Here is a 26,229-nt window from a genome sequence, read left to right as displayed (position 1 = left end):
TGAGCTGATAGCAGGGAGTGTGTCACATCCCTCAGGTATGCTGGGTGCAGAGAAACCAGGTCAGTTTCCATTGTAGCAGAGGAAGCATGGTAGAGTAAGAAAGAGTGAAGACCCAGGAGTCAGACACACCTCAACCACATCCAGCACCCATGACCTTGGACAAAGTATCTGTGCTTTCAGAACTTATTTTCCATTCTTTATACTGAGGAGGAGAAGAGGTTAAATTGGTAAAACACGTAGATGACCATGTAAAACATGTACGAAGATGAAGGGAAGTCATTTTTGTAAAATGTTCAGAGAATGTGGCACAACAGATCCATGTTAAATGTTAGCACCCCTTTTCCTTGTGCTTCCAGTAGAAACTCGGGAAGATAAAGAGCAGGTAGTCCACCTAACGTGCAGCCAGATGCTATAATTTTCTTGTCTTTTAAAAGCTGTATTCATGGGGTACTTGGAATTTTTAAGTGTTTTTCCCATTGTTAGCATGTTATCTTAAGTGATATTTGTTGTTTCAGACTCTCCCTGGCCAGTGTCTTTAGTGGTGGGACAAAAGTCCATCAAGTATATGTGGCCTAATTTATTTAACTTTTCTATTGAGGGCCATTTAGGTCATTCCCTGTTTTGTTTGTTTGTTTTTTGTTTTTATTGTTTAAAGTTTTACATATGTCTCCTTTTTCCCAATTGACCCCTCTTCAGTCATTCCCACCACCCCAGGCAAGCCCGCCCCGTCCCAGTGTCCATTCCGTTTTCTTTTTGTGTGTGTGTTTAAAAAAAATAATAATAATAATAATAAAAAATATATATATTTATATATATATATTTATATATATTTTTTAAATATATTTTATTGATTTTTTACAGAGAGGAAGGGAGAGAGATAGAGAGCTAGAAACGTCGATAAGAGAGGAACATTGACCAGCTGCCTCTTGTACACCCCCCACTGGGGATGTGCCCGCAGCCAATGTACATGCCCCTGACCGGAATCGAACCTAGGACCTTTCAGTCCGCAGACCGATGCTCTACCACTGAGCCAAACCGGTTTTGGCTAAAAAATGTATTTTTATTAATTTCAGAGAGGAAGGGGAGGGACGGAGGGAGGGAGGGAAGAAGGGAAGGAGGGGGGGAGAGAGAGGAAAAAAAAAAATCAATGATGAGAGAAATTTGATTGGCTGCCTTCTACATACCCCACACTGGAGATCAAGCCTGCAACCTGAGCATGTGTCCTGACTGAGAATCAAACTGTTACCTCCTGGTTCACAGGTCCACACTCAAGACTGAGCTATGCCAACCAGGTTTGCATTTAAAAAAAAAAAAAGATTTTAAAATTTATTTTCAAATAGAGGAAGGGAGAGGGGGAGAGAGAGAGAAACAGCAAGGTGACATCACACCCATGAGCAGCCTCCCACATGCCCTCTATTGGGGATTGAGCCTGCAACGTAGGTATGTGTCCCGGAATCAAACCAGCAACCTTTCAGAACATGGGATGATGCCCAACCAGCTGAGCCCCACAGGACAGGCTGTATTTGCTTTTTTAAAGAAATGCAGTTGCACATCTGAAAGCATAATATATTTTGAGTTATTCTTTCTTTAAAAATATATTTTATTGACTTTTCACAGAGAGGAAGAGAGAGGGACAGAGAGTCAGAAACATCGATGAGAGAGAAACATCGATCAGTTGCCTCTTGCACACCCCCTACTGGGGATTTGCCCGCAACCAAGGTACATGCCATTGACCGGAATTGAACCCGGGACCCTTCAGTCTGCAGGCCGACGCTCTATCCACTGAGCCAAACTGGTTTCGGCTTGAGTTATTTTTTTCAGGAAAATTGTTATGACTTAACCAAGACTTTTGTGTCTACAGAGTATTAAATTTAAGCAATTGTTACTGTACCACCAAACATTTGTTGATGTGGAATGATCTTCAGGTTGTACTGTTCAGTGAAAAAAACATGGTATAGACAGTGTGCATTTATATGAGGAAGGGGATGTAAGGCATGGGTCTGCTTCAGATACAGAGGTATCTCCGAGAACGTGCAAAAGAAACTGGCCCAGAGCCGTTGCCTCTGGCGAGGAGACCGGGAGGTGGACGGGCAGAACAGGGCAAAGGAAGCCTTGCTTTTCACTGTCTGCCTTTTTCTGTTTGAATTTTGGTCATCTACATGTTCTACCAATTTAAAATAGATTACAATTTTAAATTTTGATGATTTCCCAGTTGTAAAAAAGATGCAAGACTAGTGCAAAGAATCCATGGCTGCCCTAGCTGGTTTGGATCAGTGAATAGAGCATCCGCCCAGGGACTGATGGGTCACGGGTTCACTTCTGGTCAAGGGCGCAAACTTCGGATGCAGGTCCTTCCCCAGCCCTGGTCGGCGCATGTGGGAGGCAACCAATCTGTGTGTGTCTCTCTCTCTGTCTCTTCCTCTCCCTTCTACTTGCTCTAAAAATTAATGGGAAACTATCCGTGGGTGAGTATTAACAAAATAAACAAACAAATAAACAAAAAGAATTCATGGCTACCCTTCACCCCCAATTTCCCAAATGTTAACAATTTTAAAATAGTTTTTTTAAATACCAAAATTGTTTTTTAAACAAGGAATGAGTTCCAGCAGAGATAAGCCAGATGCGAGCTATTATGTCTGTTTTGCATATGAGGAAATAGAAACTCAGGGAGGTTAAACCTCTTGCCCTCTAGACGTACAGCAAATTTGTTTGTGACAGAGATTTGCCAAACCCAGGTCCTCTGACTACTCAGGTTCGCTCACCGTGGTGATTTATACTCAGTCTGGTTTTGAAATGACAGAGGATTCCTCAATTAAAATAACTTCTCTTTTCTGAGATTTATTGTCACCTCAGTCTGTTCTTGGGTTTCTGAAATTCAGAGCTTTGTTGAAACAGTAGACAAGATGCGAATGGCCCCATCTGAATCTCAAACACTTGTGACCTGATTTCCTTACCAGCCCTACTCCCTGCAGGAGCCTGGTCTTCTCCTGCCAGCACAGGTTGCTGGAGGCAATTCCTACATCACCCCCTATTCTTGCTCAGATAGAATATCTGTTAGTAGAAGAGAAAGAGAAAGAGAAAGAGGAAGAGGAAGAGGACTGGTGCCTAAGTGGTTAAGAGTGTCCACCTTCACACCTAAGGATCTCGGGTTTGATTCCTGGTCAAGTTCCCATTCGGGGCATGTGCAGGAAGCAACCAATTTCCCTCCCTCCCTCCCTCCCTCCCTCCCTCCCTCCCTCCCTCCCTCCCTCCCTCCCTCCCTCCCTCCCTCTCTCTCTCTCTCTCTCTCTCTCTCTCTCTCTCTCTATATATATATATATATATATATATATATATATATATATATATATATATTCCTCCCTCCCTCCCTCTTTTCCTCCTTCCCTTCCACACCCTCTTTAAAAAAAAAAAATCAATGGGAAAAAATATCCTCTGGTGAGGATTAACCAAAAATAAAAAAAATATGCTATTAAGTTGTACCATCTCTATTCCATTAGAGGGCACCATTTCCTTACATTTTTTTGCTCCCTAATGTTGGAACTAGTCCATTTGTTTCTATTGTCATTGTCTTAAAAACAGAAATATCTGTATTATAATTACAATAGCAATGCATAATCAATATAGAGCAGTTAGAAAATACTCAGGCAAAAAGAAAAATTTAAAATCTTTCCTTTTCGTGGATTACATACTGTTACTGACTTCATAGATTCTAGCTACTAGTATAGATTATAAGATCTAGTATTTACCATTCCAGTCTGTTTTCTAGTGGACCTATACACTTAGGAAAAATAGATGTATTTATTTATTAAAGTGTAACATAATGTGGAAGAGTACAAAATCTTAAGTGTATAGCTTGATGAATTTTCACAAAATGAATTCAGCCATGTAACTACCACCTAGATCAAGAAATAAAACATCTTCATGCCCTAGCCAGTTTGGCTCAGTGGATAGAGTGTCGGCCTGTAGACTGAAGGGTCTGGGTTTGATTTCGGTCAAGGGCACATGCCTAGGTTGTGGGCTTGATCCCCAGTAGGGGGCTGTGCAGGAGGCAGGCAATCAATGGTTCTCTCTTATCATTGATTTTTCTCTTTCTCCCTCTCCTTCCCACTCTGAAATCAATACAAATATATATATACATATTAAAAAAGAAGAAATAAAACATCTTTAGATGGCCCTGTCTTGCCTCCTCATAGTCACTGTCCCCTCCAAAGACAACCACTATCTTTGTTTCTAAAACGAAAGAGAATAGTTTCACTCATTTTTGAACTATAAAAATGGAATCCTACTGTATATGCTCTTGTCAAGCTTTTTTTGTGTGTGCAACATTATATTAGTAAGATTTATCCATGTTGTTGTATATATCAATATATATATCATTCATTTCATTGCTATATATGTTGTATGAATTTTTTATGATTCTACATACCAGGGGTCAGGCAATTTCTGTAAAGGGCTAGATAATAGATATTTTAGGATTTGTGGACCATCCAATCTTTGTTGCAATTACTCAACTTTGTAATTCAAAGCCAGCTGTCGATAATATGTAAATGAACGGGTATGGCTGTGTTCCAATAAAATTTTATTTATAAAAATAGAAACCAGTCTGGATTTTGCACTAGTTGCCAATTACTGCTATACTTTTTTTTAAGTGAAAATTGAATTATACTCATTAAATTTTCTGAGATGTCATCAATAGCCATTATAGTTCATCATTTCCCTATAAAAGAGGAATTCTGGGAAGTGAAATAATAGCTGGCACTTTTCCTTCTTTATTGTAGTCTCTGTCAAACATAGACGAAGTTGTGAACAAGATTAGACTGAAAATAAGGTAAGTAATACTATACGATTATTAATAATAAAAAATGTGCTTCATTATCTGACATCTCAGTTTTGCTGTAAATGGTCATTTGAAAGAAAAATAATTCTTTTTATCTGGGTTTTCATACAAGCCTTGTGGCAAAGACCTCAATTCTTTTATCAGTCTTCAGTTATTTGTAAAAAGGGAGGAAGGCCAGGCTATTCAGAACAGCTGATTATAAAAGGAGGCAAAAGATTTCTACATATTTTTTAACCATTTGTATGCCATAGCATCTATAGATGCAAGTGGTAGACCTTTTTAAATTAAATTCAAAATATCATGGCAGTTAACTGGTTAAAATTGATTTTAAAAGGAGAGGAAAGGAGAGAGCTAGAGAAAGAGAAAGAGAGAAACATTGATGTTAGAGAGAAACATGGATCAGTTGCCTCCCAAATACACCTTAACCAGAGATCAAACCTGAAACCTGGGTATGCGCCCTGACCAGGAATCAAATGCTGGACCGTTTGGTGCACAGGATGCTGCTCTAATCCACACCAGCCAGGGCAGCATTTCTACTGTATTTGCAATGGCTTTATTGCCCTAATAGATTTACCGTGTGTGTGTGTGTGTGTGTGTGTGTGTGTGTGTGTGTGTGTATTCCTAAGGCTTAGACATGAATATGGGCTTATATGTATACCAGCTACCAATGAGGTTAGATCTGCTGGTTGGTATGGGTGGTGGCCCAAGATTAAACATCGTGATTAATCTAGGATGTGATTGCCTAGGTGTCCTTCCTGCCCAATACCCTTGTTCTGGTTTGTCCACATCTGAATTTCCAGTTTTAACACATGGTAGATACTCAGTGTTTATTTACTCATTATAATTATTACCATAACTACTGGCCTGGTGCACGGATTCATGCATATTGAAAGGAAATTAATTACAAGAAATATTTTAATATTGCTATTCGCCCTTTATAATAGAAGTGTCAAAGGTGAAAGAAAAGTAATAAAATGTATATTAGTAAATGTTATCGACAATAAACCAGATTCAGGGCTGACAGTGCTCCAGCAACCCACAACAAAGGTGGAATTGCACGGCCCCTTAAGGAACCGGGCTCCTTCCTCTCTGGTCCCGGGGTGCATCACCTGAGAACCGCAGCTGCCAAGTCACCACAGCTCGGCAGCTCCTGTAGTGAGCGTCTGCCCCCTGGTGGTCAGTGCACATCATATGTACCGGACAGTTGGACAGTTGGACGATCACTTAGCCATAAATATAATCTTCCTGCAATGGACTCCTAGTGTGTGTGTGTGTGTGTGTGTGTGTGTGTGTGTGTGTGTAAAGGAAGATTCCTATAAGCGGCCGCCCAGGTCAAGGGCGCTGCTGCCGCCACCTGTCCCATCTGCCCCGCCCCACCCACACTTTCCTTCTGGCATCCACCTTACTTTCCTCTTTTCTTCCCTCTTCCTTCTAAGCTGTCTTCAGTCTTCACGGTTCCCTCCTTCAGTGTATGCAAATTAACCGCCATCTTTGTTGGGTTAATTTGCATACTCACTCTGATTGACCGTGGGCATAGCAAAGGTACGGTCAATTAGCATTTTCTCGTGTGTGTGTGTGTGTGTGTGTGTGTGTGTGTGTGTGTGTGTGTGTGGTGTGTGTGTGTGTATGACTATAATTAAATATATTAAGTGTAGATTTGTTTTTTAACTTTTGATGATGAGAAGACTTTATTTTGAATCCAGGAGATGAATTTTTCCTCTTACAACCTTTGAATTTTTTTTTTTTTTTTGGTGAAGACCTCTATTGTTAATGTTTTGTTGAATTGGATGCCTTAAGAAGTGCATAATAGCCGAGACCGGTTTGGCTCAGTGGATAGAGTGTCGGCCTGCAGACTGAAAGGTCCCGGGTTCAATTCCGGTCAAGGGCATGTACTTTGGTTACGGGCACATCCCCGGTAGGGGGTGTGCAAGAGGCAGCTGGTCGATGTTTCTCTCTCATCGATGTTTCTGACTCTCTATCCCTCTCTCTTCCTCTCTGTGAAAAATCAATAAAAAATATATTTGGGGGGGGGGGGGGAAGAAGTATATAATAGCCAGTTCATCGTTTTGGTAGACGTTTGCTATAACAATTCTGGTGGAGACCACTAAGTTGTCTAGGGTTTGCAGATAATGGAAATTCTTTGATGATCCAGAAATCGCTTGCGAACCAGTTATTTTCCTTCTGCTCGCATACCTTTAATGGATTCTTCCAATGAAAATGGAATTGACTAAAATAGATGTCTATGTTTGAGACATCATTAATGGCCCCCGTTGAGCCACTGGAGAAAGAGGAGCTGGAGGCTGCAGATCTGTCTCCTACATAGGTTGCACAATCGGGCCCAGAGGCAAAGCACTGATTTCATATATTACTCTGGCTCCTTATCCCTTTTAAGGTTCTGGAGGAAGTTTCTGAGGAAAAAATTTATGTGGGGTAATTTGAATTCTCTGGCTTCTTCCCATAAAGTTTCAGCAACTTTCTCATTTTTGGTTTACTCCATGAAAAATACTAAAAGTTATATGGGTCCTTTGGATACTCTGAATACTAAGTGAAAACAGCCCTTTTTTCAAAAACAAAGACAACTCCTCAGTCTTTGCTGGGCTGGGCTTTTTACACGACTGTTATGCTCCACTTGGGCCCAAGGCCTCAGTCTTTCTTATATCATTCAAACTTGTTTGATTTTCTGGACAAGTGGGTACAATCTGCAGAAGATGCTGGGTAAATTATTAACTCTTGCTCTTTGATCAGTTTAGAATAGAGATTATTTTAATGATTTGTATTCTTTAACTTTTTTACCAGGAGACTGGATGACAATATTCGAACTGTTGTAAGAGGCCAAACAAATGTGGGACAAGATGGCAGGCAAGTAAGTAACTTATTCTTCCCTATTAATTATACTCCCCTGATTTCTTCAGAACCCAACTACCAAGTGACCAAAGTGTGGAACTGCCTCCTCACAGAGCATTTTCTTATGGCTCTGTCCCATACACAGCAGGAAAGGTAGGTGACTTGTTCCACTAGTGACGGAGGTGGGCTGCCCAGACCAGCCATGAACTCTTTTACTCAGTGTCCCTTGAGCCAGGGGCATATCAGCACATCTCAGCCAGGCTGGGGCATGCAAGCTGAAATGAAAAACATTCCTTATCTTTATCCTCAGTGGCAGATGTCTCTTGTGCCCCCTATCTTTTCTGTGCTGTGGCTAAAAGTGGCTGCTACTTTTATCTAGCTTATCTAGCTAAGTTGTTGGGATTTTGGTATTACTTTTGTTACTGCAAAAGATGGCAGTAATCTATGCATCAAAAGACACTATCAACAGCCTAGCTGGTTTGGATCTGTGGGTAAAGCATTGGCCTGTGGACTGAAGGTTCAGTTCCAGTCAAGAGCACATGCCTGGGTTGTAGGCTCAATCCCCATTGGGGCGTTCAGGAGGCAGCCAGTCAGTGATTCTCTCTCATCATTGATATTTCTATTTCTCCCTCTCCCTTCCTCTCTGAAATTAATAAAAATATATTTAAAAAAGACACTATCAACAGAGTAAAAAGGCAACCTACAAAATGAGAGAAGATATATGCAAATCATATATCTGGTAAAGGATTAATATCCAAAATATATTGAGAACTCCTAAAATTCAACAACAAAATCCAAACAGCCCAACAGTGGGCAATGAACTTGAAGAGACATTTTTCAGAAGAAGATATAAGATTAGTCACTAAGTACATGATGCTCAACATCACTAATTATTAGGAAAATGAAAAGCAAAACTACAGTGAGATTTGACCTACTGATAGGATGGCTACTATCAAAAAAACAGAAAACGCCCGGCCAGCATGGCTCAGTGGTTGAACATTGACCTATGAACCAGGAGAACACGGTTCAATTCCTGGTCAGGGCACATTCCGGGGTTGCAGGCTTGACCCCACAGTGTGGGGTGTGCAGGAAACAGCTGATCAATGATTCTTAGTCATCATTGGTGTTTCTATCTCTTCCCCCTCCTTTCCTCTCTGAAATCAATAAAAATATATTAACAGACAAACAAACAAACAGGAAACAAGTGTCAGCAAAGCAATAGGGCTAAACATCATGCAAGGACTAGGAAATAGTCCTTTAGGATATGGAGAAATTGGAACCCTTGTGTACTGTTGGTGGAATGTAAAATGGTACAGCTGTGTGTAAAACGGTATGGAAGTTCCTAAAAAAATTTTAAATATAAAATTACCATATGACCCAGCAATTCTACTTCTGGGTATATACCCAAAATAATTGAAAGCAGGGTCTTGGAGAGATAGTTGCATAGCCACATTAATAGTAGCTTTATTCACAATAGGTAAAACGTAGAAGCAAAGTGTCCATTAACAGATGAATAGATAAGCAAAATGTGTATATGTAAATAGTGGGATATTATTCAGCCTTAGAAAGGAGAGAAATTCTGACACATGCTATAATAAGGATGAACGTGCACACATTATACTAAATGAACATTATACTAATCCTGTCACAAAAAAATAACCATATGATTCCACTTATATGAAGTAATCAGAATAGTGAAAATCATAAAGACAGAAAGTACAATTATAGTTGGCAGGGGCTGGGGGAGAATGGAAAGTTATTGGAGAATGGGTATAGAGCTTCAGTTTTACAAGCTGAGAAGAATTATGGGATGGATGGTGGTGATGGCTGAACGAGAATGTGAATGTACTTACTTCATTCAGTTAAGAATGATTAAGATGATAAATTTTATGTGTATTTTAACACAATAAATTTAAAAAATCAAGATGGAAATAAAATTCATATATTACAAAAAATAGGAATGTGTCATAGCTACAGTTCCTCATGCCTAGTTTTGTTGGCAAACAGGTAACCAGATTGATTTCAAGAGTTTTACATTTCCTTTGGAGCTAGCAAAGGAGGGCTGTTGGAAGGGAATGAAGGGAAAAGCATATGGGGAGGAGGTATTTTTCAATGATTCAAAGGCCAGATGTTATCTACTAAACATTTCCCCTTTCATTTGGATTTTATTTTTCTGTTTAGGCATCATATTTCAGAAATTGCCATCTTGACAGAAATGCTGAGCATGTCTTTCCTACTCTTCCTCTCATCCAGTGTCTGGTGCTCCCTTACCAATGCTCATTCAGTTAGGTCTAGTGTGCATCTTTGTAATAATAGCTTCAGTTCTGTTATTTGTCCTGTTTAACATTTTTTAGTACAGCTGATTCCTTTTTTAAAAAAATTTCAAAAATATATATCCACTGAGCCAAACTGGTTTCGGCTAAAAAATAAAATTATTGAATTTATTGGGATGACATTGATTAATAAGATTATATAAGTTTTATGTGTACAATTCTATAATGCATCATCACCCAAAGTCAAGTCTCCCATCACCGTTTCTCCCCCTTCACCTATTTCACCCAGCCTCCTCCCCGCCAACAGCTGTCAGTACAGCTGATTTCTTAAAATATTAATTTTGCTACCCAGATTTTTGGAAGGTAGGTGGAGGTTGTAATCCTTTGTAGAAACTTCCTCATCTTATATTCCTGTTCTCTCTACTAGTAGCTGACATGTGCTGAATCTCTTTCTTTCACATTTTCAATTTATTTATTTCTCTATTTTTCCTACATTTTATGACTTTCTTTTCCTTCTGTTGGTCTACTTATAAGTAGTCTACCATCTTCCGTGTTGTCACCATCACTATTTGCGTGTAGACATACTAACTTCCTAAAACTGGTCCTATTTCCTAGTCCTTCCATGATTTTTAGCTTTTGTTTTGCTTTATCTCTATTTAGGTTTTTCCAGTGAAGCTTTGCTTCTCTGGCAGGTGAGGCCCATGTAATCAGGGCCCTTATAGCAGGAAATGTCATGTCATCTAGTCATGTCGTCTTCCTCTTCAGAAACCTCTGTCTACCTACCACATTACACCCAAATTCTTTCCCTTAGCATTCAGGGTCTCAATCTACCTTTGTCTGTGTTTCATCCATACTGAAGACTTAACAGTTTCTGGACTTAGATTTGTTCTTCCTTTTGCTTATAATTCTCTCTCTCTATTCTTTTTTCTTCTTTTTTTATAATGTATTGATTTTTTTTTTTACAGAGAGGAAGGGAGAGAGATAGAGAGCTAGAAATGTCGATGAGAGAGAAACACCGAGCTGCTGCCTCTTGCACACCCCCTACTGGGTATGTGCCCGCAACCAACGTACATGCCCCTGACCGGAATGCACTGAGCCAAACCGGTTTCAGCTCTCTCTCTCTATTCTTTTTCTCCCAATAGCTTAATTCCAAAATCTTACCTATTCCTAAGGCCCAGCTCAACTACCACTTCTTTCATGAAATTTTTGGTTCAGCTTAACTAGACAAACCGAAGGAGTCAGAATTTTAGAACTAGAAGGGATTTGAAACTTGTCTGGTCCAGTCCTCTCGTTTTACAGGTGAGAAAATTGATCCCAGTGTCCCTCAGTGAATTATATATATTCCTTTCTGCCTGCAGACTCCCACAGCCCTGTGCTCAGACCTTACATTTGGCTTTCCTGGTCTCCTTTGACGTGCTAGTGAGCACATCTTGTCCCATTGACTAGTTTATAAGTTCTTGAGTCAAGAACTGCGTCTTTCTCACCTTCACACTTCTCAGAACACATAGCCCATGTGTAATAACGGTTTATTTAACTATTGTTTAAAACTTGATTTGTGTATGACTAGTTGCAACTTACTATTTGAAATAATAATGCTACTATTTATTGTGATTCAGCCTGTATTGAGAATGGCTCACTAGACACCTTAATACACAAAAGAGAGACTCAGGTATTTACAATTCCAAGAATGTGAAAGTAAAGTAAATGATTCATCAAGACTTTTTGTTGGGTCATGCTATGCAGATACATATCTCTTAGTTATGTTTTAACCTGTGGTCACAAACTGGCAGTGCTGGGGAGCCGGTCCCAGAGTTAGCCAGCCTGCAGGGATGTCGGCCTCCCCGCCTCACACGTTAATAGGTTACAGGTTACTGTAGAGCAAAGCGGGTCACATTTCAGAGAGTAAGACCACATTTTCAAGAATGTTTAGATAGCATTTCAATCTGTGATGGAATTTTGTATTCGTCTCCTTAGAATCCAGACAAAAAGGAAGCCCAGAAGAAATAATGGCTTTTCCTGTCATCCCCTCCATCTGTCTTTTCCAACAGTTTGTAATGCAAGTTGAAGTAGAGACTTTTTTCTCAGGGAGCTTTTGAGTCCTATTCTTGTCAACTCCTGCGGGTGAGAGCCTTGCTGCCCAGCCCTGCCTGGCGGGTGGTTTGCTGAAGGGAGACTCTGTGTGACTGGCACAGACTGGGGAGAATTACGGATGTTCCAAAATACTGAGTTTTATAGGTCAAGAGGCCCAGGTTTTTCCCTTTCCCAGGACAGAGGAAAAGTTTGCTTTCAGAACTTATTTCCTAAGCTTCTGAGGAACACTCGGGAGGGGAGCAATAATATGGACCAAAGGAAGTTTTCCTTTTATAAATTTCATTTTGATTGTGTTCAGCCAGAACAGATGTATAAATAAGGGGAAAGTATTCACTTTACATTTATGGTGTCTTAAAAAGACATTTTTAGCAGAAAACATTCTTTTTGAAAAGCAGTATTTCTGATTCAAAAATTATTTGAAGGAAGGGAGTAATTTAGAAATTGAAGACATAGTGAAGCAATTTAGTCTCTTGATATTTCTGAAGTGCCAGCTGCCTGGTTAGCCCTCTGCTGCACATTTTGGGGAGCCTGGGATTGCTGACCAACGCCTGCGTGGGTGGACTTGTGCTGGTCTAGTCTGTGACCTCTTCTAACCAGACTGTGATGCTCGTACAGAGCTCTTACAGCACTGGATTCTCCCCATTTTTATCTGTTGAAATCATCAGGCAAAAGTTTTAATTAAATGCCCACATGTTTGAAACTTTGTGGATGAGTCAATTCAACAAGTACTTGATCTGATATGCAGTGAAACTTATCCAGCTTCCCAAGAATTAATATGGACAGCTTGGAAGTAGGTAGAAAGAGCGGTGAATAGTGGAGTGGGTTAGAAGGAAAAGTTGGCATGTGAAATTTTAAGAGTAGCCAAATCTTGATCAGTTCCCAGTAAGATGAGAATCACCAAGAGAGGATCAGCCACTGAGCTTCTGTCTCTTCAGTGGAGCTTGGCTACAGTGTAAGTATTGCATCAGAGCAAGGCTAAGTAGTTTGGGAGGAACAGAATTAGTACAGTAGTTCCCCTTTATTGTGGGCGATACTTTCCAAGACCCCTAGTGGATGTCTGAAGCACAGATGATACTGAACTTGGCCCCTTTTCACTTCAAAGAAGCTCCTGACTGCTTCTGTAGGCTTATCTGATTTGCCAGCATCACTCTCTTTCTCTTTGGGGCCACTGTGAAGTAAAGTAAGGGTTACTTGAGCACAGGCACTGCAGTACACTGTCAATAAAGCGGGAATGGCATGTACAATGTGAATATGCTGGACACAGAGATGATTCACACACCAGGCAGGTGCGATATTTTATGTTACTCAGAATGGTATGCAGTTTAAAACTCATGAATTGTTTTAAAATATATTTTCATTGATTTCAGGAAGGAAGGGAGAGAGTTAGAACATCAATGATTAGAGAGAATCACTGATCGGCTGCCCCCTGCACACGTGCGCGCGCGCGCACACACACACACGCACACACACACACACACACACACACACACACACACTGGGGATTGAGCCTGAAACCCAGGTATGTGACCTGACCAGGAATCAAATCCTGACCTAGTTCATAGATCAATGCTCAACCACTGAACCATGCCAGTGAGCTTATGAACTATTTCTGGAATTTTCCATTTAATATTTCAGATTGTAGTAACTGAAACCATGGAAAGTGAAACTGTAAGTAAGGCAGGGACTGCTGTATTGTCATCTCCAGCTCTGCTCACAGAAACTTTGATTTGGAAGAAGGTAGCATTAGGTAATTGTAGACAGTGTTTCACTCGATTCAGGAATCTTTTTTTTTTTTTTTTAATACTAGAGGCTCAGTGCACGAAATTCGTGCAGGGGATGGGAGGGTGTACCTCAGCCCAGCCTGCACCCTCTTCAGTCTGGGACATCCTTCTCAGAATCCAGGACTGCTGGCTCCCAACAGTTCATCTGGCCCTCCTAGTCACCCCCTAACTACTCCCCTGCCAGCCTGGTCTCCCCTAAATTTCTTCCCCTGCTGACCTGTTGCCACCAACTGCCTTCCCCTGCAGACCTGATTGCTCCCAACTACCCTCCCCTGCAGGCCTGGTTTCCCCCAACTGCCCTCCCATGCAAGGCCTGGTCCCCCCAACTGCCCTCCCCTGCATGCCTGGTCCCCCCCAGCTACCCTCTCCTGCAGGCCTGGTTCCCCCCAACTGCCCTCCCCTACAGGCCTGATCGCCTCCAACTGCCCTCCCTTGCAGGCCATCTTGTGGTGGCCATCTTATGTCCACATGAGAGCAGCCATCTTGTGGTTGGAGTGACAGTCAATTTGCATATTACTCTTTTATTAGATAGGCTATTTTATTGACTTTTTACAGAGAGGAAGGGAGAGGAATAGGGAGTTAGAAACATCGATGAGAGAGAAACATCAATCAGCTGCCTCCTGCACACCCCCTACTGGGGATGTGCCCACAACCAAGGTCCATGCCCTTGACCAGAATTGAACCTGAGACTGTTGAGTCTGCAAGCTGACTCTCTATCCACTGAGCCAAACCGGTTAGGGCAGGGATCCTTTCTGTGACATCTCTGACGTTTCATTATCCTGCTTCTGCTTAGAGACTTGTGGTGGTACTCTAAGGATAGCCTATTCCAGTTTTGTAAAGCTTTAATTGTAAGAAACTTCTTTCTTAGACTGAACTAAAAAAGCAAAATACACCTCTTTGTAGATAGATTATCTTTGATCTTAGTTTTGCCAGTTGAACTGATGTAAATCTAATCCCGTTTCCTTATTACAGCTTCTGAAATTATGTTCCTTGCTAAGTGTCCCTTTATCTAGGCTAATCATTCTTAGTTTCTTCAAATTTATGATATGATTTCCAGACCCTTTATTATCCTGGTTGCCTTGCAATTTGTCAACATGCCTCTTAAAGTGAGATTCCTGGCCAGGAGCAGACAAAGTGCGTGAACATACAGTGGGACAATTTCTAGACTGGGCTTGTCAACTTGGGAGCTGGAAGTTCAGGGGGGCCTGTCGACAGAAATTAGTTGTAAAAGTTTGTATGATTGGCGTATTTTTGGAGAGAAGACTCATTGGTTTTTCTAGATTCACCAAGGAGTCTGTGACTCTTTAGAAGTTAAGGGCCATTGATTTAGGTGCTGTTCTTCCATTCCTTTGGGTTGGGTGAAATTTTTGGCTGCCATATTACACCATTGGCTTTTGTTGAATTGGCAGTTATCTGAAACTCCTAGGTCAAGAGTTGGGAACAGATTCCCACAGAGCTAACAAGTGGCTACACAGGTAGGTGTGCCTCCATGGGCATCCATTGACGTGACTGATCTGTCTGAACGGGACAGCCACACTCAGCTCTGTGGAATTGTTGTCATGTCTGAATGCAAACTGGAGTTTCCAGGTTTATCAGTGTTTCAAGTGAAGCCAGAAATCTGATTTTTATGTGACTCTCCCAAGTTTTAAATGTTGGCTTAGTGTTTTTTATAAATGCTATAAAGGCCAAACAAAACACATCCCTGGGCCAACCGTTGCAGTATCGGCCCAAGGCCTTCTGAACTGCTTTTAAACTCTTCCCTTCCCTTCTTGTGTAAGAGATTCTTTGAAATTAAATGCCGAACTTTATGTGTCTCACACTTGATTTCATCTGGCTAGTTGGTTTGATTGTTCCAGCCTCTGAGACCTTTTAGAACCTTGATAACCTTTCCATTTTCTCATTACTGGATTTTCCAGACATGTCTTCTATTGTCTTCATTCAAGTTGTAGATGAAAAGGTTGAACAGGATGGGTTCAGAGCCATGTGGCATGCTATTTGAGACTTCTCATTCTTCCCTTTCTAATCCTTATTTAATACAAAATGCCAGGCCTGAAAACAAAGCATTTCTTCCTGTCGTCAGTGTCTGTCCAGGGCCGTGTTTCTTAATTTTTGCATGTCTTCACTGACCTCAGAAAATGAGGCTAATCATACTTGCCTTCTCTTTTCACAGAGATATCTTAATGATTTATTAATTAGCTCTGGCCAGTGTGGCTTAGTTGGTTGAGCATCATTCTGTGCACCAAAGGTTAGCTGGTTCGATTCCCGGACCAGGCACATGTCCATGTTGCGGGTTTGGTCCCAGTAGGGGTGCATTCAGGAAGCAAACGATTGATGCTTCTCTCTCTTTCTCTCCCTTCCTCTCTCTAAAAAACATACACATACACAATGAAAAATTTAAAAAAAATTTATAATTAAATCAGCAAAGCACATTGCCTTCCAAGGAAAAAGTGTTTTCTGCTTCTCATCCTCAAAATTAGCATATCATCTATTTGGGGCATTAGAACCGAAATAACGGTGTTCTCCCAGACGCTGCACTAGGTTGATGGTAGGGCTTCACAGCACAGCATTGATCTTCATTATGTGCGACTGTGACTCCGTAACTGTCAGCTCTCTGGCAGGAGGACTTGAAGTCTTTCCCTCCATCACTTTAAATTTATCCTTTCTCTCATCTTCTCCGGGAGGAAAATGAAGCCCATTGATGGAAAGAAAATAAATGGCATCATTATTGAAGAGACCACAAGTAGTTCAAGGGGAAAAAGGCAACTGTCACTTGCTTCCTCTGGGAACATACTAAATCTAATGCAATTGATAACCAGTATCACCCAAATAAATTTAATAAAAATAAATAAAGCAATTGAGCTTTTCATGCATGACTCAAATTTTTCCATTAGCGATCAAACATGATTAGATATTTTTGTTTCCTTTTAATTATTTTGAATTTTCTTTGTCAGAATGTCTACAGATAACATTAAACTTCAGAAATTGCAAAGGCCTCAGAATGACCTGGGGAGTGCAGGAAGATGCAATGGGGTGGTTCCGGGGTTGAGTTCAGTCTTCGGTATGGGCCCGGTGTCCTTGGTTCTGATTGGGGCTCTCCACTGTTCCCCAACCAGGGGTCCTTACATCTGGTGCAGAGATCAAGGTTGGGATGCTGTTATTTGACAAGTCGAATCCAAGTGAGTGTTCAGTTTGCCTAGAGTTCCAGTGCGATATTGGCTGTAGCTGAGGCAAAGACTTCTAGAATGTCCATTATTTAGCACTGCAGTGACTGGGTGCAGCCTTGTCACCATGCTTATCCTGCTAATTGCACGTGAGCCTTGATACGCACTTTTGGCAGAGTGATATGTCTGCTGCATATTGGAACCCTTAGCCACTTGTCCTCCAAATTTCTTCATTTTTAGACAACCCGTAAGGAATCCTAACAGCTGTTTTTTCTCTCCTCTATGTGTAACACTGAGCATTCTATTGGCAACTCTAAGGAGTGGGGTAATTAGGCATTGTCACTAATGTAACATTGAGTGGCAGCCTGGTCAAGCGAAAACTTGGGCTTTGAATTTAAGTTGTGGCTCTGTCATGCTCTCTCTCTCTCTCTCTCTCTCTCTCTCTCTCTCTGTGACCTTGGACAAGTTACTTAACTTCTCTGGACCTCAGGTTCCTCATCTGTGACATGGAGATAAAACCTACTTTGGGATGGTGGGGATCAGAGTTTATTTAAAAACACTGAGCACTAGCTGTTATAGCTCAGTTGGTTAGAGCGTTGTTTCATACACTGAAAGGTCTCAGGTTCGATTCCCAGTTAGGCATATACCCGGGTTATAGGTTTGAATCCCAGTTAGGGTGCATGCAGGAGATGACTAGTCGATGTTTTTCTCTCACATTAGTGTTTCTCTCTCTCTTTCTCTCCCTCTTCCCTCCTTTCTCTCTAAAATCAATAAAAACACATCCTTGGTTGTGCTCAGTTGTGCTCAGTACATGGCAGTAATACTGAGGCTGCTCATTATGGTGTAGTCCCTGGAAAGATCAGTGTTCCTAATTCTGTGCATCTAAGCATAACTAAATTGCATGTAAATATCACACTTTGTTTATTCATTCATCTTTATTTATTTATGTATTTATTTTTTAACATATTTTATTGATTTTTTACAGAGAGGAAGAGAGAGGGATAAAGAGTTAGAAACATTGATGAGAGAGAAACATTGATCAGCTGCCTCCTGCACACCCCCAACTGGGGATGTCCCACAACCAAGGTACATGCCCTTGAATGAAATCGAACCTGGGACCCTACAGTCCGCAGGCCGATGCTCTATCCACTGAGCCAAACCGGTTAGGGTGAATCTTAAATTTTTGTGTTAAGTACCTAATAGCAGTGATACTGCCTCCACACAAAAACAAACAAACAAAAAAAACCCTACCATGATCATTTCTGTGCGTTAGCAAGTTCAGCAGTTGGACTATTTCCTTCCTGACCTTAGAAACACACCAAGTCCCACTTGAGTGCAATGGGATTATTGAAAATGGTTTTAGGAGAGTAGTGTGCCAGAAGGAACACTGAAGTTTATTCTTTTTCTGAGCCATCTCCATATAAATTGGCACTCTTCAGGAGCCAAGACAGAAGGGCAGACATAACTTTTGCCATCTGCCTGTTTCCATGTTAAAGGCAGTCACAAGTTTAAACTCGCGTTTCTGCATCTAAAGAGGAAAACACCATTCATCACTACTGTAACTGCTCTGGCTATTGCCCAGCTTACTCTTGCTTTTAACTGCTAGTAGTTAGTAATTTTGGAAGGAAAATTCCATCCTTAGTTTGAGGTTGCACGTATTCCTGCTGACAAGGCAAAGCTTTCTGGGTTTCAAAGGTCCCTCACACAAGAAGTCATTCAGATATGTTTAAACAATGGATGGGAATTTGAAACTGTCTTCATGTATGAACTTGACTTTTTTTTTTTCTCTCTCTCTTTCATCCATGGAAATACAGGATTTTGAACAGCATGAATTCCAGTGCTGTGGTTGTTTCTCAACATTTCCATTTATAAATGTGTTTTCAGTAGCCTGTAACAGAGCTATGAAATTTCCTTTGCTCTAATTTGCACTCTGGGATCTCCACTGGAGGAAGATTAATTTTGCAAAAACAAGATAATGCTTTCTTTTAGTCTGCTTGGTTTGGTGTTCTATAGTTATTTAGATCAGTAATTTTCAACCTTTTTCATTTCATGGCACACATAAACTAATCATAAACTAATTACTAAAATTCTGTGGCACCCCAAAAAATATATTTTTGCCGACCCAACCAAAAAAAAAAAGTAGGTATAGCGGTTTGGCTCAATGGATAGAGCGTCGGCTTGGGGACTGAAGGGACCCGGGTTCGATTCCAGTCAGGGGCATGTGCCTTGGTTGCGGGCATATCCCCAGTAGGGAGTGTGCAAGAGGCAGCTGATTGATGACTCTCATCGATGTTTTTAGCTCTCTATCTTTCTCCCTTCCTCTCTGTACAAAATCAATAAAATATATATTTTTAAAAAATAGAAGGCATAATTTTGGTTGATTTACCAAAAAGAAAAGGAAAAAAAAAAAAGGTAATTACATACCCTTGACTTTAAAAAAAAAAAAAAATCAAGTGCCTATACTTGTATATAAGGATTTCTGGTATCAAGAGTTAACCAGTCAGACGCTGCTTATGTGACATGACCAGTCTTTGCAACTCTATTCTCCGACCCATTTATTTATGGTTCAAAACAGGGCATTCGCACCAGACAGCTATTGTTGTGTTGTCATATTTTTATTTGACAACCTAAGGAAAAAGAGGTCAGTGCCTGTTTTTAAATAGTCAGATATTCCATGTTTTAAAAATTCTTGCAGTACACCATTTGAAAATCGTTGGTCTAGATTAAAGCTCTAAAATATACAAGACACTTCCTGTCCTTCATGTTGTATTGGATCACATGCTAGGACTCCTGATTTTTTTTTAAAATATCTTTTTATTGATTTTTTTACAGAGAGGAAGAGAGAGGGATAGAGAGCTAGAAATGTCGATGAGAGAGAAACATTGACCAGCTGCCTCTTGCACCCCCCCCACCGGGGATGTGCCCACAACCAAGGTACATGCCCTTGACTGGAATCGAACCTGGGACCTTTCAGTCCGCAGACCAACGCTCTACCACTGAGCCAAACCAGTTTCGGCAGGACTCCTGATTTTTGTATCCATGTTACCTCGTGGATACTAAACGGATGCTGTGTTCATCTAGATAGCGTATGTGATACCTAGAATATGGATGTTAGGCAAAATATATTAGTACTTCTCTTAGAATGTCCCCCAACTAGAAGGGGACACTTCTTCTGGAGATATATACACTGATAAGTATATTTGATTATCCAGGTACTATCTTTTAAAAATCAGAAGATGAGGGAAATTGAGAGAGTCTTTACCCCACCTCAGCCCTAATTGCTCACCCTGGTCTCTTTGTCATTCTTCTGAACTTTTCTTGTTCCCAATCATATTGGAACAGTAGGGACTGTAGTTCTGCCTGTTACTCATATCATTTATGCTAGGCCAAGTGCTGCACTTGTTTTTTTTCATTGACTTCTTGGAGATTCTGATTTTTGGAAATTTCTGGTGAATGGTTTAGCATCTTGAGGTCAGGTTCCAGTACAGTTGTCAGCTCTGGAGTTATACAGATCTCTGGAATTAAGAACATACACTTTTAAGACTAATATGTCTTTCTTGATTGATTCACTATAAGCAAAGACACATTTTGAGTTTCTTTGGCAGAAGGTACATTTTGAGTCACCTATCTTAATCTATAATGCTAATTAATGTTTTATTACAATATAAATGTGTTCATCTTACCCTCAACAAAATATTGTTGCAAATATTATTTTACTTGATCCTCACAAAGATGTGAATTCAGCCATGTTGATGTTATTCTCCCTATTTTGCCGATGAAGAAATAGGCTCAGATAGGTTCTGTGACTTGCCCCTAATTTCTGACTCGTAGTATGCTGCATACTTGTCCATACCAAATTCTCTTTATAGCAGTGGCAAATGTAAAAACGTAAAAAGCACATTTGGGAGGGCGCTACTTTTTTCCACTGTAGCATCTGAAAAGTTGACTGGCTCACAAGGGGATCGAAGCGGTGACAGTGACCCATGGCCTCATTAACCAGCTGGGTCCCTCCCAGTGAAAACGGCCACAAAGAGCCCAATGCTGAAAGGAGACCACTGTGTTGACTGCACTCCAAGGTACTGAAGAGATTCAGTGGGATAGGAGGAGAAAATTGCTTAGATGAAACCTGAGCATGTCCATAGCCTGGGGCTTTTCGTTTAGAAGGTGCCTCTAAACACCGAGAGCCGAAACCGGTTTGGCTCACTGGATAGAGCGTTGGTCTGCGTACTGAAAGGTCCCAGGTTTGATTCCGGTCAAGGGCATGTGCCTTGGTTGCGGGCACATCCCCAGTAGGGGGTGTGCAAGAGGCAGCTGGTCGATGATTCTCTCTCATAGATGTTTCTGACTTTCTGTCCCTCTCTCTTCCTCTCTGTAAAAAAATCAATAAAATATATATTAAAAAAAAGAAAGAAAAAGAAACACCGAGATGTCACCACAAAGGACGTCCTTTTCTGAATGAAGACCCGTAATATAGATGAGAGTTACTAAGTGACTGAAGTGAAAAGCGACATAGTAAGATATGGGGATCAGAATTTAACTTGGCAGCGGGGAAATCCTACTCTTGGGGGGAAATAGTCCTTTTGTGAGACTTGCACACATTGTTCCTTTAAATGTGCCCCGTTTCCTAAAGTGTTGACTTCCCATACGTTTTATTCAGCAAAAGCAGCTGACACTTTTGCTGAAACATTTTCTTCTCTTTTGCCATTTGGAGCTCTTGCTTTAAATGCAGTCATCCTCGTGGGCTCCATTTCATCAAAGGAAGCTGTGCATGAGTGCATGCACCACTCCCACCTGTTTCAGGGCTAACGTTTTAAATTATGGGTGATAACAGATATAAGCAGAACTTTAAAATGTAAATGTTTAGTCTTGTTTGGGCACTGCTGAATTTGTGCGCCAGCCTCATCTTGTGATTTTAACTTCTGGCTTGGCTCCCGAAAACAATAAAAATGAATTCTTTGGTTCACATTTTCAGTGGATGTGGTCTGCAGAAATCGTAAATAAAAGTAACTTAGGTGGAACAGAGCATTTTAACAAATCAGGTGAGAATGACTCCTTTTGCTCTGTACATTCTTTTGGTTCACAAACTTGGAAAGAAACCTGTGCTTTAAATAAAGGCCTTCTATACATAAGGTTTCAGAATGGGCTGTGGAGGAGTTAGTATTAACACCAGTGATTCCCATCGGATGGATGCCCGTCTGACATTCGACCGGGGCTACCAGTTCTAGAAGGCACCTGTTGTGTTCGAGGGCACAGGGAAGCCGGAGGCTGTGCACATGCAGTCACCCACAGCTCTGAGGTTCCTGCAGCCTCTGCCACTGCTTGGCACCGTGGTGGGGAATGGGCTGCATTGTTATTACTGCCGAGTCCTCTCAGAGCACTTCTGCTCCAGCTGCTGATGCCCTGTTTCCATGGCAGCAGCTCCAGCGGCACCATAGTGGCCAGCAGTATCTAAAGCAGGAACATTCTATAAATAGAGTCTACTTACCCCTAGGTATCTACCTTCAGTAGATGCCACAGTAGGAGCCAGTATTGAGAGCTCATCAGAGCTGGTAGCCCTCGGCAATATTTTTGCTCTCTTGAGCAGTCAGTCCCTTGCTTTCCAAATGATTTTGGCATTCATTACTCAGATCTCTTTGTATTATTCTTATCTTAGAGTTTTATTTGTTTCTTACATGTATTCCTTACAAGCTCTCTGTGTGCCCACTTAGTGATCCTTTTCTCTCAGTATCTAACACAGTATATATAGTAGGCACTCACTTTTTTTCCTTTCTCTTTTTAAAAATTTCTTTATTGATTAAGGTATTACATATGTGTCCTTATTCCCCCATTACCCCCTCCTACTCATGTCCTCAGGCACTCACTTTTTACTGAAGGACTGAACTAAGGATAGAAAGTTTTTTTCTGGAGAATGTCTTGTTTTCAACGTGGTTTGAAGAGATCATCCCCTGATCCATAAGCCATTCTTAATGCATCTACCTGCAGATGTTGAACTTAATCAGCATACTTACAAAGCTCTAAAGATGGCTTGAGCTTTGGTTCTTATCTGAAATATGGCATTTTGTCTGGGAGATCTGAGAATCATCTTAATAGTTATCATTTAGTGAGTCCCTTTTATGAGCTGAGTACTCTATCAGGACTCTTTGCAGAAGACAGATTCCCAATTCAAACTGTCCTAGGCAGAAAGGGGGATTATTTGGAAGGCTCTTGTGTCTCGTTTTGAAGAAGTTGAATAGTCAGATGATGAAAGAGTAGTGTTGCAGCTGGATTTGTCAAACTACTGAAGCCCAGGATTGGAAAAATGCTCAGAATTATCTTTACTTGGAGATCAGAGCCTCCCCTTACTGAGGAACTTTGCCACAATCTAACTCAACTTCACACCTTGGGGTTCCCACCATCAGAGAGAGATGAACTCTTTCCTGATTCATTCTGGAAGTCACAGGAAAACCCTGTTTGGCCCAACTTGGGCCTGGACTGTCTCTGGGGCAGCAGATTCCATAATAACAGGGTGAAAGGAAGATTCCTGAGGAGAAGGAGGGCTACCAGATAAACAATTCCACAGTGCTCATTACTAAGCCCTGTATTTTTCTTAAATGTTTTTATTGATTTCAGAGAGCAGGGGAGGATATAAACATCAATGTTGAAAGAAATCATTGATCAGCTGCCTCCTGCACATCGATCGAGCTCGAAACCTGGGCATGTGCCCTGACCAGGAATCGAACCTGACCTCTTGGTTCATGGGTTGATGTTCAGTCCTGAGCCACACTGCCCAGGCAGCCCTGTATTCTTTTGTAACAAAAAGCTTTTGAGGTATGGTCTCTTATTCCTGTCCTTGAAATGGTGAGCCTGTGCCTTCAAGAAGTACTGTGGCTTAGTAGAGATCACACAGTAAATGGCAAGACCAACAGTCAAATCCATTTGCTGGTTCAAAAACTCTTGCTTTTAACTAATAGAATGCATTGCTTTCCCAAGCAGTAGGCAGGTAACAGGCAGACAGTTGCAAAGTTGGACAACAGAAATGAAGGCAGAATAGTGGGAAAATAGAATTTTCTTTGCAACAATCTTGAGAAAGAAGAACAAAGTTGGAAGGATCACAAAACTATACTGCAAAACCATTGTAATCAAGACGGCTTGGTATTGATTACAATACCAAGGACAAGCATATAGATCAATGGAGTAGAACAGAACATTGATGATTCTATTATTCTTTCTCCTTTTGAAATAAATATCTCAAAAACTTAACCATGCCATTATGGTCAATTAATATTTGACAAAGGAAGCCAAGAGCATACAATGGAGTAAAGGCAGTCTCTTCAATTAATGGTGGTGGGAAAACTGGACACTGGACAGGTACATGCAAAAAAAACAAACAAAAACAAAAAAAAACTTGCACCCTATACAAGAATATACTCAAAATGGATAAAATACTTAAATTTTAAATGTTAGTCACAAAACCATAAAAATCCTAGAAGAAAGAAGAAAGCATAGACAGTAAAACCTCAGATATCTCACATAGCAGAATTTTCGCTGATACATCTAGGGTAGGAGAAAGAAGGGGAAAAAACACACGAATGAGACTATATCAAACCAAAAAGCTCCTGCACAGCAAAAGAAACCATTCTCAAAATGAAAAGGGTACTCACTGTATTGGAGAACATATTTGCCAATGATATATCTGAAAAGGGGTTAATTTCCAAAATATGTCAAGAACTCATTCAGTTCAACTAAAGGACAACAAACAATCCAATTAAAAATTGAGAGAATAGACACTTGTCTAAAGAAAACATACCGGTTGTCAAGAGACATATGAAAAAAAAAAAATGTTTGCCCTGGCTGGTTTGGCTCAGTGGATAGAGCGCCAGCCTGTGGATTCAAGGGTCCCAGGTTCAATTCTGGTCAAGAGCTCATGCCTGGGTGTGCAGGCTCGATCGCCAGTAGGGGGTGTGCAGAATGCAGTCAATCAATGTTTCTCTCTTATTATTGGTGTTTCTATCTCTTCTCCCTTCCTTTCTGAAATCAATTATATATATATATATATATATATATATATATATATATATATATATATATATATTTTTTTTTTTTTAATGCTCATTGTCACTAATTGTCAGAGAGATGCAACTTAAAATGGCATGAGGTATCACGTCATACATGCCAGACTGGCTACCATAAATCAACCAAACAACAAGGATGTGGGGAAAAGGGAATCTAATACACTGCTGGTGGCAATGCAGACTGGTATAGCCACTGTGGAAAACAGTATGGAAATTCCCCCCAAAATTAAATATGGAACTGCCATTTGACCCAATGATCCCACTTCTGGGAATATAGCCTAAGAATCCTGAGATACCAGTCAGAAAGAAAATACGCACCCCTATGTTCATAGCAGCATTATTTACAACTCGTGGCTCAGTGCATGAAATTTGTGTACTTGGAATGTGGGGGAGAGTCCCCCAGCCTGGCCTGTGCACTGTCTCGATGGATTGCCCCAAAGAGGTAGGCCAGAGCCGGGGGTCCCGCCTCTGTGCCATGCATGCAGTGTCAAGCCCCGTCCACCCTGGTTATGGATTGTGACGATGTGAGGCGTAATGACCACGTAGGCTATTATTAGTATAGATTATTAGTATAGATAGCTAAGATCTAGAAACAGTCCAAGTGTCCATCAGTAGATGAGTGGATAAAAAAAGCTGTGGTACACTTACACAATGGAATACTAGTTGGCTGGGGGGGAAAATAAGGACCTCTTTACTCTTAGAGACTTAGAGACAGCATAAATGGACCTGAAGATTATTATATTAGGCTAAATAAGCCAGTCAGAGAAAGACAAATATCACATGATCTCATATGTGGAATCTAATGAACAAAATAAACTGATGAATAAAATAGCTCCAGAGACCTGGATGCATGGAGCAGACGGACAGATCTCAGAGGGAAGGAGGTAGGGGGAAGAAATTAACCAAAGAATTTATATGCATGGATACAGTCAATATGTGGTGAAGGCCTTGGGTTGGGCGGGAGCCACATGGAGGGGGGCAAAAGGGAGGAAGTGGGGAACATCTGTAATATTGTCAACAATAAAAAAAATATTCTTACTTAAAAAAATACAATCACTTAGAAAGTGCCTGTGGACTCACAGGATAAAGACTCATATAAGAATCAGCGGGGATGTTAATTTCTCAACGCATTTCCATTGGCTCATGTCTCCTCTGTGTACATAGGTGGCAGACACTAGTTCTGGATAAAAG

The 26,229-nt window shown here is 40.8% G+C and overlaps 1 protein-coding gene across 3 annotated transcripts in view; it reads left to right on the top strand.

Moving 5' to 3' along the window:
• VPS53 (VPS53 subunit of GARP complex) overlaps window positions 1–26,229 on the top strand; it is a 131,775-nt gene that overhangs the window by 9,064 nt on the left and 96,482 nt on the right. For all 3 annotated transcript variants that reach the window (XM_036408414.2, XM_045571037.1, XM_045571038.1), the window contains exons 3-4: window positions 4,779–4,828; window positions 7,634–7,700. In XM_036408414.2, coding sequence (XP_036264307.1) covers window positions 4,779–4,828; window positions 7,634–7,700 — 117 coding nt within the window. The remainder of the gene's footprint in view (window positions 1–4,778; window positions 4,829–7,633; window positions 7,701–26,229) is intronic.

Source organism: Pipistrellus kuhlii, unplaced genomic scaffold (assembly GCF_014108245.1).
Source record: "Pipistrellus kuhlii isolate mPipKuh1 unplaced genomic scaffold, mPipKuh1.p scaffold_m20_p_39, whole genome shotgun sequence".
In the NCBI taxonomy this organism is placed as follows: Eukaryota; Metazoa; Chordata; class Mammalia; order Chiroptera; family Vespertilionidae; genus Pipistrellus; species Pipistrellus kuhlii.
The sequence above is the reverse complement of the archived record's forward strand: the minus strand, read 5'-3'. Positions and strand labels throughout refer to the sequence as shown.